Source organism: Dermochelys coriacea, chromosome 1 (assembly GCF_009764565.3).
Source record: "Dermochelys coriacea isolate rDerCor1 chromosome 1, rDerCor1.pri.v4, whole genome shotgun sequence".
Lineage (NCBI taxonomy): Eukaryota > Metazoa > Chordata > Testudines > Dermochelyidae > Dermochelys > Dermochelys coriacea.
In genome coordinates, this window is record NC_050068.2 from 38,794,914 (window position 1) to 38,811,522 (window position 16,609).

The 16,609-nt window shown below is 45.7% G+C and overlaps 1 protein-coding gene across 3 annotated transcripts in view; it reads left to right on the forward strand.

The window, feature by feature from the left end:
- The window catches only part of RNF17 (ring finger protein 17), a 220,853-nt gene that overhangs the window by 169,606 nt on the left and 34,638 nt on the right, over positions 1-16,609 (forward strand). For all 3 annotated transcript variants that reach the window (XM_038411672.2, XM_038411698.2, XM_043504233.1), the window contains 2 exons: positions 2,675-2,794; positions 10,874-10,954. In XM_038411672.2, coding sequence (XP_038267600.1) covers positions 2,675-2,794; positions 10,874-10,954 — 201 coding nt within the window. The remainder of the gene's footprint in view (positions 1-2,674; positions 2,795-10,873; positions 10,955-16,609) is intronic.

A 16,609-nucleotide genomic window follows, 5' to 3' on the forward strand; every position in this document is an offset into this window, starting at 1 on the left:
AGGCACACGGCCAGGTTTATTGTTGACTAAGTACGGTTATACCACCTGGCAGACTCTACGAGGATACTAAGACATGTATGCCGGTGACAATGGATGCAGCTCAGTGAATGGTGGGACTTTCTGTTCCCCCCTCGACTGGCCAAAAACACTCCCTCTGAAATACCTCTTTATACACCGATACAAACAAGTTATGTATTGCCTCTAACATATCTAGGTGCCCACCCTCTGACGTACCTAGGTGCCACCCATCACCTTGTACATGTTGATTCGATCGAAACATCTCTATCCATCATGCTGTTATTCTGACCTTATCTTTAAGATGGGTCAGTGTGTTCCCATTATATTTGGGGGAGAGGTGCTTGTACCATACTTGGTATCGGGGTGTTCTGGTACCATCCTACCAGAATGTGTATTTGTGAGTGTCCTGTGCATAGCCTTTCTTAGGAAAGTATGTGCTTTTGCAATACCAGCTCTGTTCTTGCCAGGCTCTGTGAGCGTGTCCCTTGCTGACTTTGCTTTATGTTAGCAAAGCTTTGACTACTACTTTAGCCCAGGTCTCGGGCCTCATACCAGGCCACTGATAAAGGGCTTATGTCTCAGGCTTTCTTCCTACTACAGTCAATACCTGCATCCAGAATCAGTTCTTCTTTCACTCATTCTAAGCTACCATCAGATCTGATGTGCCACTTGGCTTGGCAGTACTACCTTCGATTCTAGATCCTGTTACAAAGCCTCCCTCTCTTCACCCCCCCTTACTTCAAGGGATACTGCTCAGAAATCACCTGAAGTGGAGCACCTGTAGGGTCACTACTTGAAGAAGGAAATGTTACTCACCCTGTGCGTTAATTGAAGTTCTTTGAGGTATGTCCCCCTATCGGTGCACCACTACACACGCTCGTTCCCCTTTTCTTTGGTTGTTCTCTAGAGCAGTGGTTCTCAATCAGGGATATGTGTACCCTTGTGGGTAGCAGAGGTCTTCTGGGGTACATCAACTCATCTAGGTATTTGCCTAATTTTACAACAGACTATATAAAAAGCACAAGCGAAGTCAGTACAAACTAAAATTTCATACAATGACTCGTTTATACTGCTCTATACACTGAAGTGTAAGTACAATATTTATATCCCAGTCGATTTTATTTTATAATTATATGGTAAAAATGAGAAAGTAAGCAGTTTTTCAGTGTTGGTGTGCTATGACATTTCTGTATTTTTGTCTGATTTTGGAAGCGGGTAGTTTTTAAGTGAGGTGAAACTTGGGGGTACACAAGACGAATCAGACTCCTGAAAGAAGTACAGTAATCTGGAAAGCTTGAGAGCCACTGCTCTAGGTGATGACTGAGTAGAGAAGGAACTGAAGGTGGTTCACCCACACATCCTTGTGTAGCCTCGGTATATGCCATGAGGAAGCACAGGATAGGCGAACAGGCCGAATGAACTGCTAACTAAAAATCTACAATTGAGAGCATGAGAGGCATATATGCATCTGAAATGCAGCACTCATAAGGACACTCATCTCGAACTACTGTTATTGCACAGGGTGAGTAACATTTCCTTTTTTGATTTTGCTGGCTATAGTAAAACAGCTCTCCTAAGAGCATTGGAACTTTGTAATTGTGGCTTACTTATGGATTTCTTCCTCTCTTGAATGTGGTCACCTTTTCAAAATAAGTAATCTATTTTTAAAAAGTAAAATGTTTCATTATGATCATATCCTTAATGAATTGCTGATATTACTATAATTGTGTTTCAATGTATGTTCTCCAAGTAGGCATGTTCCTTTTATCTGACCCCTAACTTTTGGCATGACTCTTTGTCTTGATAGTTAGCCTGAATTATCTCATCTGTTCTTCAAGCATTTATCCTTAGGTATAATGTACTTCAGGTTGTGTATATATTCCATGTGCCCAGGACTGAAGAATCTTCTTTAGCAGTGTCCATGTGGTCCATGCATGCACCCCTACTCTGCTCATGTTCTGCACCAAGGGAATAAAGGGGGGTGCCAGACTGTTACCATCTTAGTTCTTTATTACCGTTTGTGCTTTAGGACAGCGCTTCATTGTCGATGCTGACTTTTTCCAACTTCACACTGTAAATAGTTTTTAAAGGTGTTAAAGCCTCTTAGTTCTGAGTACAGTTAGTTAGGAACTAGCTTACGAGGGGTCTGGTTCCTTATCTTGACCCCTTCCCAAAACAGCTCTGCTGGGGAACTGCTACCATACGCCCCTCGTTCCCCCGACCCTCCAGTAGTTATGGGGAGTATGCTAGCGATCCCTGGCTTTAAAAGCTGCAATAAGTGCCACAAGATGATTCTGATCAAACTGCAACAACATCTGTTTATAGTACTCAGGGGAAGCACATGTCCCTTCCAAGGGCAGTATCTGCAGGTCATTCCTGAGCAAGACTGAACAGTCTAGGAAATTTAGGTTCCATAAATTTCCCAAGAAGGAAGCCATGAAGATCATCTGTCCGGGGAGATTCCCCCTTTACATCAGCCTGAAGAAGGTATAGGTGGCCCCTGTTCTTTGGACCCAACCCAGCCCCACCTCCAGCTCTGAGACACCATGTGTTTTTTAGAGAAAAGAAATTGACTGTTTACCAGAGAATGATTTTGTTCTAAGAAGGAGCGTTTTTAGAAAAGTAATTTTTCAGACATTTTATTTATTTTATATAGGTGCAGTATGTGGACTATGGCTACATTGAGAAGATCCCTCAGTGCCATCTCTATCCAGTTGTGTTGTATGCTGACATACCTACATTTTGCATACCATGTCAGCTCTATAAAACAGTGCCAGTGAGTAAACCCTAAATTTGAAGACTTTTGGTAGTTACTAAAATTAATATACTAATTAATAGTACATGGAATAAAGGATACTCTTGTACATCAAGCCAGGATTTGGGAATTCAATTTTGAGTTCAGAGTGGTAGTTTGTAGTGTCAGATAGTCACATATAAGAATGAACTTCTTGACTTTTGTTTTCTGTATTCTAAATATGCAATTTAAGTGCCGTTTTGTAATTATTTTGTATTCACAGGCTGTCTAAAAGCAGAAAGAGTGTGAGTGATTCATTTAATAGTAGGATTGGAAAGCAAAACAGTTTAGTTTAAAGCAATTCTGTAATCTGTTGCAATCTATATATAACAAATGGATTAAAAAATTGGGCTCTTAAGCTAGCAACCATCTGGCAGGACAGCAGAAATCAGTAATGTACAGCCTCTCTCATCTCATTTTCCCCCTCCCCCATGCACATATTTTTATTCTACACATAGGCTAGGTTTGTTTAGTCTGGGGAAGAGAAGACTGAGAAGGGACAAGATAACAGTTTTCAACACATAAAAGGCTGTTACAAGGAGAGAGAAAAATTGTTCTCCTTAACCTGTGAGGATAGGACAAGAAGCAATGGGCTTAAATTGCAGCATGGGAGGTTTAGGTTGGACATTAGGAAAAAATTCCTCACTGTCAGGGTAGTTAAGCACTGGAACTCCAGCACGAGAGGTTTTTAAAAACAGATTAAACAAACACCTCTCAGGAATAGTCTAGTTATTACATAATCCTGCCTCAAGTGCAGGAGACTGGACTAAACAACCTGTTGAGGTCCCTTCCGGTCCTACACTTCTATGATTACTATCTTGGTATGACTCTTTTAAACTACTATAAACTCTCAGATTTAATTAATTTACTCCCACAAGAGAAAGTGTGGAAATTAAATCTTTTGATACAGAGGCCCAGTTAATCACCAGAACATCCCTTTCAGTGTCTCTTGATGCTACTGATACTGTATATTGTTCCATGGCATGTCATTGGTCATTTGAAGGGCATCCTGACCACACAGTTCTGATATCCCAAAGTGGTACAGTTAACAGTGGAGGATCTTCCTTTTGAGGGCCCAGACCTTTTCAGCCCAAAAATTGATTTGGCGTCTCATTAGCTGTAAGATTCCTGGGCCACACTCCATTGTTTTGGGGCTTATACTTTGGCCTGTAAGAGGAAATATGGAGATCTCTCGCCTGCTCTAAGCAAATATATCTATATGTTTTCTCTTTCAGCAGAGAACCTCAAAGCCCCCAAGAAAAAGGCAGCAGAGGGATAGCTCAGTGGTTTGAGCATTGGCTTGCTAAACCCAGGGTTGTGAGTTCAATCCTCGGGGGCCATTTAGGGATCTGGGGCAAAAAAAATTGGGGATTGGTCCTGCTTTGAGCAGGGGGTTAGACTAGATGACCTCCTGAGGTCCCTTCCAACCCTGATATTCTATGATTCTATGTTGAGTTCCCACCTGGCCTGAGGAGTCATGACTCCAGTGCAGAAAAGCCAGATCAGGAGTTTCTGAGTTTTCAGAGAGAGAATCAAAGGATGAGCCGGAAGCTTTCCGACCACCACAGGGGTAAGCCCTGCAAATTTCACAGAGTTCCCAAAATGCAAAAACAAATGTGTCTTTCCCAAGGCAGTACTTAATATTGATAATGAACGGGGGTATGGGAGTGTGAAAACCAAGGTTTAAACCTCTTCTCCTTTGCCTGCTCCCCTGGAGGGAGGTGTTTGCTGGGGCTTTTCTCCTACAGTCTCTCTCTGTGTTCTTTATCATGCTCATCACCCTTAGCCCCACCCTTCAGTATTTCTGGGCATGCAGACACACCAGTTCCTCCTTTGCAATCCTGTCTCAGTCTGCAGCCTAATGGAAATTGTGCCTATCTGGTTTTCAGCCCAACGACCCTCAGTCTGCCAGGAAAAGGAGCTCAGATTTCAGAAAGAAGTGAAATGGGAATTGTGCCTTCTGATCATCAATCATAAACCCTTGCTCTGAAAGGTGGGAAATTGATGTCCCTCTCTCCATCTCTCCCCTGTTCCACAGGCTAACTCCACATTAAAGCATTAGGAGCACTTCAGGTGGTCTGTGACCACAACAGAGGCACACGACAAGTCTCTTCCCCATGAAGGTGCACCTTCATGCAATTACAGTAGGGTAAATGAGAAATCCCTTGCCATGTTAAAAATTATCCTGATTTACTGAGTAAATCCCCAAGTGCTACTAGGTTCCTCCTTAGGAAACTACACACCACCCATGGGCACTTCTGAGAGGAATACTTCCCCACTCACAAGCACAGAGTCTGGGTGTAGAAAAGCAGCTTTTAATGAAAGGAGAGAAGTCACCCGACATTAAGGACAGTGCCACAAGCGGGATTCATAAACATAAAACTGTGAGCAGGACACCCACCCTAAAGTACATGGGGCAGTGCCTTCTGCCTCATGTTCTTGAGTTCTGCAACCAAAAGTTCCTTTACTGTGCCCCTCTTTGCTCACTCACCACATCCCACTCACAGTGATTTTCTTTGGTCAGTGAGGACCCAGGGTTCAGAGGTGCATCTGTGTGAGTTCACTTCCCACCCGGGGAAGAAGGCACCTTGCTTGCTCCAACTTCTGAACACTTGCTCTGGCTGGCCACCCTGCCAGACGCTCATTCTGCTGGCCGCCTCACCACTCTTGCTGGCCACTCCTGCTGGCTGCCCCTCAGTCACCTTCTGCTGCTACCCGCCTCTCTGCGCATCAGTCTCTTAGCTCTTTGCAGGCTGGACAGAAACACAGTCTACCACAAGTGATTTTAGTTCTGATTGAGCATTTAAAATAACAGAGGTTCCTAACGAAGCCTATTTAGCTTTCTTTGAACAGTGGGGAGGAACAGATTAAACTAGCCCTAGCTTGGCCCTGCCAATACTGCTTTGGCACGTTACTGGACCTCTCAGTGACCATGCCGCTGCAGCTGCCAGTCTGGCCGGATCTGCTGTCCAAGAACCACAGCAGTCTGCTGCATCTGATGGGTTGGCTGCTCCATGGTTGAATGTGGAAGAGCAGGGAGTGCTTGGCCAGTGTCCAGCAGTTCCTGTTGGGTATCAGAAAGCCCTCCATCTGGGTTACTTGCCTGGCCAAATGGAAATGGTTCACGTGCTGGGTCTCGGACCAGCATTTCCAGCACAAGCAAGCCTCGCTGCAGTCCATCTTGGACTACCTTCTGCCTCTCAAGCTCCAGGGCCTGTCTCTTATCAGTTAAGTTCCACTTTGTCGCTATCTCGGCCTTCCACCCTCCATTCCAGGGCAGGTCGGTCTTTGCTCATGATATGACAGTCTGGTTTTTGAAAGGTCTGGAGTGAAAGGTCTTTATTCCTACATCCATGACCCCATCCCTCCTTGGAACCTGCATCTGCTGCCATTGCTCCTGGGTCTCCCCTTTGAGCCTTTGGATTCCTGTTCTCTTCTATTCTCCTGGAAGATCTCATTCATCGTGGCGATAACATCTGCCCGCAGGGTCTCTGAGATCAGGGCACTTACCTCGGAGCTGCCCTATATAGTGTTTTTCAAGGACAAGGTCCAGCTGCGTCCGCACCCGGCTTTCCTGCCAAGGTTGTTGTGCAGTTTCATACAAACCAGGACATATACTTACCTGTCTTCTTTCCAAAACCTCAGAAGTCAGAAGAGGAGCACAAATTACACTCCTTGGACGTCAGGAGAGTGCTAGCCTTTTACATCGAAAGGACCAAGCTGATCCGTAAGTCAGTGCAGTTGTTCGTCGCAGTGGCAGACAGGATGAAGGGTCGTCTGGTGTCCGCCCAGAGAATTTCATCATGGATCATTGCCTGCATCCATTTCCATTGTGATCTGGCTGTGATCTCCACCAGCAATTTTAACCGCCTGCTCAACAAGGGCGCAAGCCTCGGCGACAGCCTTCCTGACCCAAGTGCCTATTCAAAATATCTGCAGAGCCAATACCTGGTCACCCATCCACAGGTTTACATCTCATCACACACTTACCCAGCAGGCCCAAGACGATGTTGGCTTCAATAAAGCACTGTTGCAAGCTGCACAACCGTGAATTCTAAGCCCACCTCCATGGATACTGCTTGTGAGTCGTCTAGAATGGACTCGACATGAGCAAGTACTTGAAGAAAAAATTATTACTTTTTTTTTCCTTTGATTATTAATTAGTAATTAGTAATTATTCTTTGAGATGTGTTGCTCATGTTCATTCCATTACTCGCCCAGTCCTACCCCTCTGTCGGAGTTGCTGGCAAGAAGGAACTGAGAGGGCACAGGGCCAGCGGCACCTCATATACCGACGCATGAGCGTGGCACTCCAAAGGGTGCCATGGCCAATCCTACAGATACCACTAAGGCAAGTATCTCTGAGGACTGTGCACGTGGGCGTTCACAGCCCTACAATGGAATGGATCTGAGCAACACATCTCGAAGAACAACAGTTACAAAAGGTAGGTAACAGTTTTTCAACCTTTGCTTAGCCTTTCATAGAATCATAGAATATCAGGGTTGGAAGGGACCCCAGAAGGTCATCTAGTCCAACCCCCTGCTCAAAGCAGGACCAAGTCCCAGTTAAATCATCCCAGCCAGGGCTTTGTCAAGCCTGACCTTAAAAACCTCTAAGGAAGGAGATTCTACCACCTCCCTAGGTAACGCATTCCAGTGTTTCACCACCCTCTTAGTGAAAAAGTTTTTCCTAATATCCAATCTAAACCTCCCCCATTGCAACTTGAGACCATTACTCCTTGTTCTGTCATCTGCTACCATTGAGAACAGTCTAGAGCCATCCTCTTTGAAACCCCCTTTCAGGTAGTTGAAAGCAGCTATCAAATCCCCCCTCATTCTTCTCTTCTGCAGACTAAACAATCCCAGCTCCCTCAGCCTCTCCTCATAAGTCATGTGCTCTAGACCCCTAATCATTTTCGTTGCCCTTCGTTGTACTCTTTCCAATTTATCCACATCCTTCCTGTAGTGTGGGGCCCAAAACTGGACACAGTACTCCAGATGAGGCCTCACCAGTGTCGAATAGAGGGGAACGATCACGTCCCTCGATCTGCTCGCTATGCCCCTACTTATACATCCCAAAATGCCATTGGCCTTCTTGGCAACAAGGGCACACTACTGACTCATATCCAGCTTCTCGTCCACTGTCACCCCTAGGTCCTTTTCCGCAGAACTTTCCTTCCTTGCTTTTGTGATTCACTGCTTGCTACTTTCCATGCATAATGAATGAGGAGAAAAGCTGTACAACAGAGTGAGTAATCTCTTAACTGATCATTTCTTTCTGTTGATAGCTTTTCTCTGAATGCAACTCACCCTAGTCATATAAATGACCAGAATATGGATTGAAAATTTTCTTCAAAGGGAGACTTGGACTCTTCTGGCAGCCTGAGCTTAAGGGTGGAGCCAAGTCCCAGAACCTCCACCAATAACATTGGAAGGCCTCTGAATTCCACCTTTGGGGGCCATTAGCCCATGAGTAATGAATTTGGAGAGAAGCTGCTAACAGAAACATATCAGATAACAAATTTCTCAGTGTTTGGGCAGGTAGACTCAACAGCCAGAGCTTATGTCCAGTTTTGCCATCAGCCTCAAAAAGGTCCACATACCACCGTTTGGACATTCCTGGGGCTGCTTGGACACATGACTTCCTGCACATTAGTCATGAAGAATTTAAGACTACACTTGCATTGTGTGCAGGGATGACTAGAGTCTGCATACATGGTGAGAAAGCATCTTATGGATATATTTCTGATGGCTCACAAATCTTATATCACTAAATTGGTGGAAAGACCTCTATTACATGTGCAAGATTGTACCCTTTTCTCCACCCTTCTCCGTAAGACTTTGGTGACAGATGAGTTCCTCTTGGGATGGGGTTGCATGGTTGAGGCAGTTTTGTTACCTAGGATTGAACCTATTGTTTTATGCACCGCAACCTTTACCTCTTCTACCAGCCTTGATATTTCAAGACAAAAGAAACATTTTGCATCCAAACCCAGCCTCCCTTTATCTCTGAGCCTGACTGCTGAATGGATGTCATTCATAACAGGTTTAGTTCTTTGGATGTCCAAAGTATTTTGATGCAAAATAGGAAAAATTCCACGAAACCAAACCTAAATGGAAGAGATGTGGGATTTGATGTGAACAGTGTCACCTGCGACCCACTAACTTATTTTTGACTGTCTTTGGGATATTTACTCTCACTGAAGAACTTTGGACTGTTAAACAGCCCTCACAGTACTTATCTATGAAGACTTCCTTTTTTATAGCAATTATACATCTGTCAGAAGAAGTGTGTAAATATAGGCTTTCACAGTAAGACCTCCCTATACAGTATTTCATAGGGATGAAGTATCGTTCAGATTTCTTCTCAAATTCTTACTCAAGTAGTTAAACTTTCATTTAAACCAAATTATCCATCTATCAATATTCTTCACTAAACCGTATTCTAATTAAGGAGAGGTTAAGCTGCATACTTTAGATGTTCAGAAGATCTCTTTCCCTTTATTTGCAGAGGACCAAATCTTTCAGATAGTTGCCTAAACTTATTCTGGCATTGGCTGATTATCAACCCGAAGGCTGTCCAAGTGGGTTTAGAGTTGTATTAAAATCTCTTTCAAACTACTCTAGATCCACCAGCTCAGCACCCACCTCCCTCACATCAGAATATACATATATAATATAAAAATATGGATGAGCACTCGAAGAAAGGAAGAAGTTACTTACATTATAGTAACTGGAATATTTTGAGATGTGTTGTCCATATGTAGTCTATGATCGATCTTCCTTCCCTGCTGCTATGGAATCCTATAAAACCTGGGATTCCACAGTGGCGAAGTAACTGAGTGGCAGTTGGGCCTACTGTCACCTTAATGCCCTTGGTACAGGAGCATGAAAATATGTAAGATACGTGTGCGGCCCTAATGTATACTGCTGGTCAAAAGACTACAATCTTGTGTGACTGGGGTGCATGCACTCCAGCAGTAGACTAGATATGGACAACACATCCCCAAGAACTCCAGTTACTGTAAGGTAGAGGTAACTGTTCCTATACCATACAGATAGGCAGCAATACAAATATGTAGGGAAAACATTCACAAATGGCTTTTTATTAGGTTTAAAAAAGAAATTTTTGCATTTTGAATGGTCTCTGCATCTCATGACTGCAGAATATACAGTATTCTGTAGAATTTAGTACTACTGTGCCAAGGAATTCAGGTCCAGTTTGCCACTATGGACTAAAAGATATAGCCAGTTGTTTGACTACATTTGTGGTTCATTGTTAAAAATTGTTAAGGAGACCAAATAATTGAACTTATTCAATTTTATTGTCTAAAGATAAAACAATATAATACAAAAAGGAGGACATACCTACCCTCCTTCTGGGAAGCAGTTTTTAGATTGCTACATGTTCAGCTTACCCAGAAGGTGTGCTTCAAAGATGCACGTTTCAGCTAGTAGTATTTATAGTGTGGTTTTACAAGTTACAAAACTCTTTACACATCATTTAAAGTTTAATCTACTGGTTTGTGCCATCTTTGTCCTTGGAACCTCCCTATGGTTTCCCATACCTCATTCTGAATATTACATTACAAGTTGATGAGCCATGTAAGTAGTCCCTAACTGTACTTGGTACAAAGGATTCATGCAGCTTTGCTTTGATAAATATTCAATTTTCTAATGCCAAAGCTAAATTCAGCTTTGCAAAATGTTATGGGATGCTTGACGTGGGTGGAAAGAATTGTGGGAAGAGTATAATTCATTCATTTAACATAACTTCCCATTCCACCTGTGTATAATGTATAATATATTAATACCATGTACATAATTACTATTGATATGATTTACGCTACAACTAACATACGGGTATTGGCTAATACCACATAGTACAAGCACTCTTAACTGTAGGAGATGAGTCAAATAAGTCTTGGGTTTTATTAAGTAGACATTTATATTATAGAATATTATGGTGAAAATACATATCGAGTATACATGATATAGTGCACTGTGCTTGTTGATCTTTAGAAGTGTTTGAGTTTTTTGTTTTCCCCTCTCACTAACTAGGTTGGAAATTTTTGGCAGCAGGATGCAGTAGAACTCCTTCAAGAACTACTGACAAAAAGAGTTGTTGAAATACATCTTCTGGTAACTTAACTTATATTCAGACATAAGGAATAAAACTCTTAAATGTTTTTTCCCTTTAATGTATATTAGGCATACTTGATGGAAGGAATAAAACTAGTTGCTTTTCCTGAACAAAATAACTCCTACCTGGCTCAGGATATGTATTTGTCGCAGGTAGCATAATGACAGCACATTACATGATTTCTGCTTTAACTGTGACTCATGCCACAATTTTTAGGCCTTAAATGTTAGTTTTTAAAGGTACCAATGTATTTGTGTGGCTGTTACCAATGTGAGTTATACGAGTCCTTTGTACTCTCATGTACCAACATTAGAACCCCTCCTTAACTCATGAGTAAGGCAACGATTCTGTCACGGATTCCATGACTTTTTGCGATCTCCATGACAGCTGCAGGGGCCGCAGGGCCAGCCACACTGGCTGCTGCTGGAGTGGCCCTGGGGGCACCTGAGCAGCAGCCAGTGTGGCTGGCCCCAGAGAGAGCTGGAGCAGTGGTCCTGGGGGCAGCCCCAGGGAGCGCCCAAGCAGCACCTGGTGCGACTGGCCCTGGGGAGTGCCGGAGTAGCAGTCCTGGGGACTGCGCTGGGGCCAGCTGCAATGGCCACTGCTAGAGTGGCCTCAGGGCCAGCCACTTGGGCAGTCCCTGGGGCTAGCCATACCAGCTGCTGCTTGGGTGGTCCTGAGCAGCTGGCCTCAGGGTGTGCCTGAAAAGCAGACTGCAGCTGGCCCTAGGGAGCACCTGAGCAGCAGTCCTGGGGGCTGCCCCGGGACGGGCTGCTGCTGGAGTGGCCCCAGGGCCAGCCACTTGGGAAGCGCCCAAGAAGTGAACCGTGTGGCTGACCCCAGGGAGTGCCCAAGCAGTGGTCCCAGGGTGGCTGGAGCAGCAGCCCTGGAGGACATCAGGAGAGCAGTCCTGGGGTCCTTGGAGCACTGGGTGCAGTCAGCCCCCACCACTGGATTAGGGCGCCCCCAGAGCAATGGGGCCCCAAGAACAGAGATTTAGTCATGGGTATTTTTAGTAAAAGTCATGGACAGGTCACGGGCCATGAATTTTTTTTGATGTCCATGACGTGTCCATGACTTTTACTAAAAATATCCATGTCTAAATCTTAGCCTTACTCATCAGTTAACGTTAAGATTTAATGTTGCCTTGCTTAAATGTATTTTTGATACTATTTGAAAAATCAAACACATTGCCATTTCAAATCACTTGTGATGTACTAAGGCATCTTAAAAATTAAGAAGTAAGAGTGAAATGCTGGGTCATTCTCAGACAGGGGCAATGTCTGGATGCCATGGCTTAGTGGATATTTGCACACACAGAACTAGACCTTTGTTGGAAGGAAGGAGGCCATATTTTCAATGCTGCCATCCCAACAGCAGATAAAGGTAGAATCCATGTTGGTTTCCTTATTTGCTTTCACATGTATACTGCCAACTCTGTCATTGTTTAATAGGGGTTAGGCTATTGTGGTGGTTGAAAGAACCACAACTTTGAATTCTTCTTTGAATGATGGTCCCTATATGTATTCCAAATGTGAGTGCGCATGCGCGCCATGAGCCGGACATTTTCAGCAGCAGTTCCATTGACCGGCATGTGCGTCATACATTTGCCTCGTGCTCCAGGTGATGTTATAAGAGGCTGTGCGGGGTGACATTTCTTCAGTTCCTTCTTACCGCTGCATGGTCGGAGTCGGACTTCTCTTTCTTCCGTACTCGTAGCCTGACTACAAGAACACTTTGTCCTTTGTATATAGTTAGCTAATTTAGTTTTTCTTAGTTGTGTAAATAGTTTCATAGTGTAGTTGGTCTTGGCCCGCCCTGACTTTATTGAGGGACTATGCCCCACGTTCCAGGGTTCAAAAACTGTGCACTATGTCCTCGCTTCTTCTCAGTGAGCGACTGACTACTACTTGTACTGCTTCGGGGAGGTGCATTGCGCTGCAAGATGTTCAGATCCTTTCCTCTGCTTGTCTTTTGCAACTCCAGAAGTTCCTAATGGAAAAGACTCTCCGGCCACATGACCCACAGAACCAATGGTGCACCACTCTTCACTGGTGGTGAGTGCCACACCTGCCACCCAGATCCGATTGTACCACCAGTGCAGGACAAGCCCAAAGGTGAGAGTCATAAGCGCGCTCATGGGCGTTGCAGCAGGTCCCTGTCATGGACTGCCATGAAGTACAGTGTTTCCTCCACGAGCCATGCCAGGTCGGGCGAGACATCGCATGCAGATCCCATTGTGCTACTTCCTAAGCTCCCCCATTCTGGGGGTAAAGCTAAGAGGAAAAGATGCCCCAGTACCTCCAACTGCCACACCAGCTGTGCGCAGACACAGCCCTCCACAGCATGCACCTCCTTCATAACTGGAGTCCCCACATGTCACACTGCACACTCCATGTTCCTGCGGTTCGAGAGACGTCCCCTGGATCTCTGGGCATGTCGAGCCTCTGCTCCCAATGGCACACCTAGACCTGCCATATCCACCCTCTCTGCTGCTCTTGGTATTGCAGCCCCCATCTGGCAGATTCACTGCTTCTCTTGGTACAGAGATGGCTGCTGGCAGTTGCTCATGAACTGCCCACACGGATGGCTCCATTGCTACTGGAGGTCTCTTCAGATTCGGAGGACTATTCAGCAGAGGAATTGTCATTCTTCTACTAGTGTCCCTATGTGTGCTCCACTGTAGGTGTGCTTGCATCCCTGTGCTGCTGAAAAGAGAACTTCAGTAGCAGTGTCCGTTGGGCCCGCACATGTGCTGTCTCTCCTCGTGCTGCGCCCCGAGGCTAGCTAGCATGCAGGGGCTAACACTCCTCAGTTCCTTCTCAACTGCTCCTGGCTAGAGAGAGAGCCATTAGCAATCCATTAATACTATTGTCTCAATTGACTTACCTATAATTAGTTGGTCTCCTAGTTATAGTTCTGTTTGTAGTTTTTTCCCTTTTCTTCAGTTTATCCTTGAAATAAAAAAAAAAACTTTTTTTCTTCCCACCCTTTCCCCCAATGGGGTATGCCCAGCTCACGGGACTTCAAGAAGTGCCTCGCTTGTAAAGAGGCAATCCCCGATCGTGGATAAGTACTCTCAGTGCATTCACTGCCTCGGGGAAGGCCACATACAACACAAGTGTGGTCTTTGCCAACAGCTCTGGCCATGATCCAGCAAAGACAGAGCTCCGCCAGAAGGTTATCTTCGTAGCGGCAGTTCTCCAACCTCAGTCACGTGGTAGATGTAAGTCTTCCCCACAGGCTTTTACATCTAAGGGCTATGGGTCAAAGAAGCAGGCTGCGACCCCCCTCACAAATTTTTTAAGAAGATCATGGGAACCCCCCATAGCAAGCCCCCAGATAACTGCAAGCAATCACCATCTCACTTGGTACCTTCGACACTGAGGCATCTCAGTCCAGCGCTCATGGAAACCGCCTGTAATTGGTACCACTGACAGGCCCATGGACTCATGGGCACAAGTATCGAATCATCGGCACTGAAGGACGGGAGTAAGTACTCCTCTAAAAAGATGTTCTTGGTACTTGAACCTGCATCGGTATCCAACTGGCATACTGTGCTCAACTGGCACAGGAGGGGCTGCTGCAGACAGGTCTTCCTGGCACCGCCACAGATGCTAGGACCATTGGTACAGATGGAACTCTGCCATTCAAAAGACGTCCACATGCCGGGTGCACCAGAGTCCCCTTCTCTCTGTACTGAGACCTCTGCACCAAGCCTCTGCCAAGCATGAGAAATATCCCCACTGTCATGCCATGCCCTTCCACTTTCCAGCGACAGTTCAGACAGCAAGCCAGAAGAGGTAGTATGACAGTATTTCTCCCAAGCTCCATATGGTGCTCACTACCAACAGACCTCAAGGTTATACCCACAGATGTCCCCACCATCACCATCCTGGTATGGCCACCCACGGGTTGCATTACCAGGCTCTATGCCACTCCCCACCATATGCTGCCAAATTGGGACCCTTGAGCAGCACACCACCAACATGCCTCTTGAGCTCCGAGCCTTGCCTGAGAATCCTTGAGAGGCACTCCCTTGGCCGCACCATCCAGGGCTTCAGAACCTCCTCAAGACTTCAAGGAACAGGAAGCAGGTACTTCTGGGGTACTCTGTGTTCCCTTTTTTAGACAATGATAGACACCTCCTTTGCCACTCCTTTCTTAACCACCACCCTCACCATGGATGCCTCTCTAACTAGTTGGGGTGCCCACCTGGGCAGCCATGTCACCCAAGGGGCTTGGATTCAGCATGAAGCTCACATGCACCTCAATATCCTGGAGATGCAGGTGGTCCGCCTTACCTGCCACATGTTCCTGACCCTTATCCGAGCTCTCCACATTCAGCTCCTTTTTGACAATACCACTGCGGTGGCATACATAAACAGACGGGAGGGCACCAAGTCCTAGTTGCTTTGTGCGGAGTCCATCCGCTTCTGGAACTAGTGTATCCACCACAATGTCATACTCCATGCTGCGTACCTCCTGCAAGTGCAGAACTCTCTTTCGGATATGCTCAGATGGACCTGGTACCTCAATAGTCTGCAGAAGAGAAGAATGGGGGGGGGGGGTTGATAGCTGCTTTCAACTACCTGAAAGGGGGTTCCAAAGAGGATGGATCTAGTCTGTTCTCAGTGGTACCAGATGACAGAACAAGGAGTAATGGTCCCAAGTTACAGTTGGGGGGTTTAGGTTGGATATTAGGAATAACTTTTTCACTAGGAGGGTGGTGAAGCACTGGAATGCATTACCTAGGGAGGTGGTGGAATCTCCTTCCTCAGAGGTTTTTAAGGTCAGGCTTGACAAAGCCCTGGCTGGGATGATTTAGTTGGGGATTGGTCCTGCTTTGAGCAGGGGGTTGGACTAGATGACCTCCTGAGGTCCCTTCCAATCCTGATATTCTATGATCAATCACAAGTGGGAGCTACACGATCCCACTCTCCGCTTCACCTGCCATGCCTGGGGCACCCTTCACTGGGACTTCTTCACCACTCACAAAAAACACAAGTTTCCCCTCTACTGCTCTTGGGGGCACCACGGAGCACAATTCCCAGGGCAATGTTCTCCTCATTCTGTGGCAGGACGGGGTCTGCTATGCCTTCCCCCTCCCCCATCCTCCTCCTTTCCCAAACACTGCACAGGATCTGCTGCAATTGAGCTACAGCCCTACTGATAGCTCTGTTTTGCTCTGACCATTCTGGTTTCCAAACCTACTTACTCTCCGCCCGCCCCTCACGCTGCCAGACCTCCTCACCAAGCACCAGGGCAGAGTTCAACATCCCAGTGCAGGCCCGCTTCGCCTCACGGCATAGTTTTTGGATGGGACTCGCATGTAAACAATGTCTGCTTGACATCAGTACATCACATACTTAAACAGCAGACGAGAACATAAGAACGGCCATACGGATCAGACCAAAGGTCCATCTAGTCCAGTATCCTGTTTTCCAACAATGGCCAATGCCTTCAGAGGGAATTTAACAGAACAGGTAATCATCAAGTGATCTGTCCCCTGTCGCCCATTCCCAGCTTCTGGCAAACAGAGGCTAGGGACACCATCCCAGCCCGTCCTGGCTAATAACCACTATCCTCCATGAATTTATGTAGTTCTTTTTTGAACTCTGTTATAGTCTTGGCCTTCACAACAGCCTCTGGGA